Source organism: Onychomys torridus, chromosome 5 (assembly GCF_903995425.1).
Source record: "Onychomys torridus chromosome 5, mOncTor1.1, whole genome shotgun sequence".
NCBI lineage: Eukaryota > Metazoa > Chordata > Mammalia > Rodentia > Cricetidae > Onychomys > Onychomys torridus.
The window spans coordinates 96376912-96381921 of NC_050447.1; the positions used below are offsets into that span (position 1 = coordinate 96376912).

Here is a 5010-nt window from a genome sequence, read left to right on the forward strand (position 1 = left end):
ATGAAAATGAGAGACTGAAAGATGAATTTTAAACTGATAATTAACAGTTATTAAGTGACAATGAAATGCTTAACTAAGTATACAAAGGAGAAGTCCAGTAAGTGAGTAATGAAAAGTAGATGTACTCCTTCACAGTTCACAGGGGAACAGAAAAGAAAGATGAACAGGTTCTAGTGGAATTGCTCGGAAGGGTTGCCTGGGCTTGACAGGCATTGTCATTGGGTAACAGTGAGGTGGAGGTCTGACAAGCTGGCTGAGTGGTGTGCAAGGTTTGTGGATAGGCCTCACTCCAGCTTCAAGTCAGAGTACAAGAAGGGGGGGTGTGTGTGCAGGAGAATTGGGAATTTCAAGCCAACTTCAGCTACACAGGCAGATCAAGGCCACCCTGGGCTACTGAGAGCCTGTCTTGAAAAGAAGATGAGGAGCAGGGCAGTGGTGATGCACGCCTTTAATCCCAGCACTAGGAAGCAGAGGCAGGCGGATCTCTGTGAGTTCCAGCCTGGTCTACAGAGCTAGTCCAGGGCAGCCAGGACTGCTACACAGAGAAACCCTGTTTTGGAGAAGAGGGGGAAACACAGCAAGAAAACAAAAACAAAAACAAAATGATGAGGAGAGGAGGAGGAGAGGGAGGAAAAGAAAAGTGGAAAAGAGGTCTAGACTGAAAATCTGTCGTTCTAATTATATTTGCAGCCAACTTAGTTCATTCGATAATGACTTAGGTGACTGTCTCTTGTTTCATATGACATGAATGTGGAGCTACTCTTCATGTATATAAAGTATTTTTCCTTGTATGCTATGAAGACAGAACTGATAACAGAGCTAAAATGTCTTGTATTAGGAGCCAGTCTTTAAGGAGAGCAGGGGTCTTTCTATAGATCCATTGCCATATTTGAAATGGTTTAAGTAAGGACACAGTCACAGCTATGGATATGATTTTCCTCTTGGAACCACTGAACCACGGGCTGTGGTAGCCCTGTCCTCATTTCCTATCTGTTACGATCAATTGACAGGGGAAATGCTCTGCAATCCTCTCAAGATCCTCTACCACACACCACAGGAATTCCAGCAAGTCAGCATCGTTCAAAATCAGATTCAAGTCATGTAACAGAGGAAACAATGAGAACAACTTCCACAGACTCAGCCAGTAGACTGAAACACATCTCTCTAGGCACGATAGAGTCACATGTAATTTCTTTGGCCAAGATTTCTCAGAATTAATTCCCACATATGGTGTCTATACCTCTGTCCTAAACGAGGAAATTTCTACATTAATTTTCAAATGCATTATCTTTTTCTCTCGGGCTTGTCTTTTAGTTGGCTCTGACTGAGCTTTTATACATATTGAGCAGGCAACAAGGAGAATTCACTTTCATTTATCATATAACCTCCTAGATAGGCAGATAGAATTTTTTTCTTCAAAATTTTATTTAGGGACATTTTAGGCTAAAAGAAAAGTTGAGCAAAGGTACAGAGATTTGCCATAACTCCCTTATATCTGCACATGGGATAGCTTTCCTTTTCTCCCACCACAAAGGATCATTTGTTTTTTCTTTTTTTGTTTTTTCTTTTTGGAGGATCGAACCCAGGGCCTTGCACTTGCTAGGCAAGCGCTCTACCACTGAGCTAAATCCACAACCCCAGATCATTTGTTTTAATCAACAAGCCAACATTGGTGGATCACCCCAAATTCAGAATTTACACTGGAATTCACCTTCAGCATTGTACATCACGTGCACTCAGATGAGTTTATGATGGCACATAACCATCATTACAGAGAGCAGTGTGCACAGAGGTTATAGAGTAGTTTCATTGTCCTAAATTATTCTTGATGTTGCAATGGTTCTCACACCCTCAGTCACTGGCAGCCACTTATGTTTTTAGCGTCTCTACGAAGTCTCCCTTTTGGAATGACAGTCTGTTGGAATTGTATAGTATATAGCCTCTCAGACTGCCTTCTCTGGTGTCTTTTCATGGTTTGAAATCTCATTTTTTTAGTACTGAATAACGTTCTATTATTTAAATATACCATGGTTTATCAATCCACTCACCTACTGAAGGATATTTCAACTATTTCTAAGTATTTGCAGTTATGAGTAAAGCAGTTTTAAACAGTTGTGTGCAAGTTTTCAGGTGGACATCAGTTTTCAGCACATTGGGGAATAGCAAGGGGCACAATCTCTGGCTAAGTTTGGCAGCTTATGTTTAGTGCTGGAAGAATCTGCTGAAGTGTCTTCTAAGTGACTGCACCACTGTGCATCTGCCCAGCAGCAAAGGGGAATGCCTACGGCCCCAGTCTGCCCCAGTGTTTGTCCCTGTCTCTGGGAAAGCACTTGGACTTACCTATGTTTTAGCATTTGGTGGTGTCTATGTGCTAGCATTTGTTCTTTGCTGGGTCTGAGCACTTGGTCTTGTCTTTTTTCTAGCACTTGGTGCTGTCTGTATTCTGAATTTTGTCCATTCCAAGAGGTGTATTGTGGCATCTCATTGTAGTAGTCCTTGTTTTTGGCAGTAGTACTGGCAATTGAACCCATAGCTTTGCGTAAACTAGGCAAGTGCTGTGCCACCGGGCTGCATCTCAAGCCATGTATTTTATCTTACACCCTTTGCAGATATTTCTTTTTCTGAGTCATCTTTTCATTCCCCTGAGAGGTATTACATTTCAAGAAAGGCAGCTTTATGAGACAAAAGAGAAGTACTGCCTTGACTAGCGTGGGAGAGCGGGTAGTGGGTACCTTGATGCTCTCCATGCCTTGAGATGTTCATTCCGATTCTCCCCCATCGGTTCTTACAAGCGATCTGAAGTACATTAAACTTGTTTTCTGGTGCAGTTTTCTCTATTGGTCAGGGTTCTTATTGTCAACAGGATGACAGTGATTCTGATGGTTTAAGCAGAAGAACAGCTAGAAAAGCAGTGGTTCACAGAATGGGAAGAGAAAAGGGAGACACAATCCGGATTGTACCCCAGGAGAGGTGACACAGGTCTGTCCCTTGGAGATGTCACAGGGGATGTTACTCAGGAGGTTGTTGTCTGTTCTGAATTTCTGAAGTCCCTGTCATTTCTTCATTCCTTTGTATCATCATTCCACTAAATTCAAGTTCCGGGGACTAGCATCTGGTGGGCTAAGTCTAAATCACACACTCCCTTAGCTCTGAGGTACAAGGGAAAACAACAGAGTGCCCACCTGCCCACCTGGGTCAAGCAGAAGAAATGTTTAAGCAATAAAAAAGCTGTCCTTTTGGTTTTCTACTGACAAGTTGCTCTCCTAACATGAAGAAGGGGAGAGAAGCTGCCACCACCACACCACCCAAAGCCTGCTTTCTTCAGGGATTTTAAATGCCTCAGTGAAAATTTTCTTTTAAAAAGGGAGTGGGGAGAGGAAAGCAAGCCTTATATAAAACAACTTTGTCCCAGGAAGAGCTTTCCAGATGTTTGAAATGTTACCTATATATAATTACTGTATTCATTGGCACTGCTGTGGTTTCTGTGGACAGCATATGTCAGCTCTTTCCCCATTAAAGTCTATATTTTTTTTCCTAGTGTCTTCAGAATTTCTACCTACTTGTGATTTTCTTTTCCACATCATCCTTTTTTCCCTTGATTTTTATCAGGCTTCTCTCTTTTGAAAATTCAATGAAGCCCATCAATGGAGGTTTTCCAGAAGATTTCATTCTTTTGGGCTTAACCAAATACCCATGGCTGGATCTTCCTCTGTTCTTTGTCCTCCTGACCTCCTACACATTCACACTGCTGGGAAACATTGCTATTATTCTGGTCTCTCAATTTGACTCCCAGCTCCAAAGTCCCATGTATTTCTTCCTTACCAACCTTTCATTTCTGGATCTCTGCTTCACCACCACAACTGTCCCTCAAATGCTGTTTAACCTACAGGGTCCCAACAAGAACATCACTTACATAGGCTGCATGGCCCAGGCCTATGTGTTTCATTGGCTAGGCTGTACAGAATGTGTTCTGCTCGGCATCATGGCCTTAGATCGTTATGTGGCTGTGTGCAAGCCTCTGAGGTACTCTGTCATCATGGACCACAGGCTCTGTCTGCAGCTGTCCAGCACAGCTTGGCTCACTGGCCTGGCCAATTCACTACTACAGTCCACGCTCACCATCCAGTTGCCCCTGTGTGGGAACCAGATGCTGGACCACTTCTTCTGTGAGCTGCCTGGGCTTATTAAGATGTCTTGTGGGAACACCACAGTCAATGAGATTACTTTATCAGTGGTGGCCACATTCTTGATAATGGGTCCCCTCTCCATGATACTTGTATCTTATAGTTACATTGCTCAAACTGTGTTTCGAATTCCTTCTGCGGCTGGGAGGCTTAAAGCTTTCAACACTTGCTCATCACACTTGCTGGTGGTGTCTTTATTTTATGGGCCAGGTATCTACATCTACATGCAACCCTCAGAGGATGGCTCCCAAGACCTCATCAAGGTCTTGACTCTGTTTTACTGTGTCATTACTCCCATGGCTAATCCTTTCATCTACACCCTGAGGAACAAAGAAGTCATAGGAGCTATGAGGAGGCTTCTGAGGAAGGCCATTTCAACTAAGGACATTTGAAAAATTTTCTGAATGGGAAGGCCCAACAATAATATGAATCATCCTTTTGATTTTGTTTTATCTGAAATAGGGAATTGCTGGCCTTGAATTTGTGATCAACCTGCTAGAACCTCTAGAGTATTGTGGCATTACAGGTGGGCATCACCACACCAAGCTTAAATGTTTACATCAAAACCACCCTCAAACCTTTAAAGCCAGGAGTGGGTTACATCTTGATGAGTTGTTGGCCAAAGGGGTCCCTAGACTCACCTAAACACTACAAGTTATTGCCAAGGCTTTGGTTGACCTCCCCAACCTGATGGTAAGAGCCTATTGCTGAAGGTATCACTTAATTATGTCATAGAACATGAAGGAATTGAGCTGGCGCCCAACGAGAAGCTTCACTGCTACCAACTAACATTCATGGTGCTGGAAGGTGCTGTGGACACTACTGG

General features: G+C 43.0%; 1 protein-coding gene across 1 annotated transcript; it reads left to right on the top strand.

The window, feature by feature from the left end:
* The first annotated feature begins 3631 nt into the window (after positions 1 to 3631).
* On the top strand, positions 3632 to 4576 carry LOC118583416 (olfactory receptor 2B11-like). The gene has a single exon (XM_036186740.1). It carries the CDS (start codon positions 3632 to 3634, stop codon positions 4574 to 4576), a length of 945 nt encoding a protein of 314 aa, XP_036042633.1.
* The last annotated feature ends 434 nt before the right edge of the window (positions 4577 to 5010 follow it).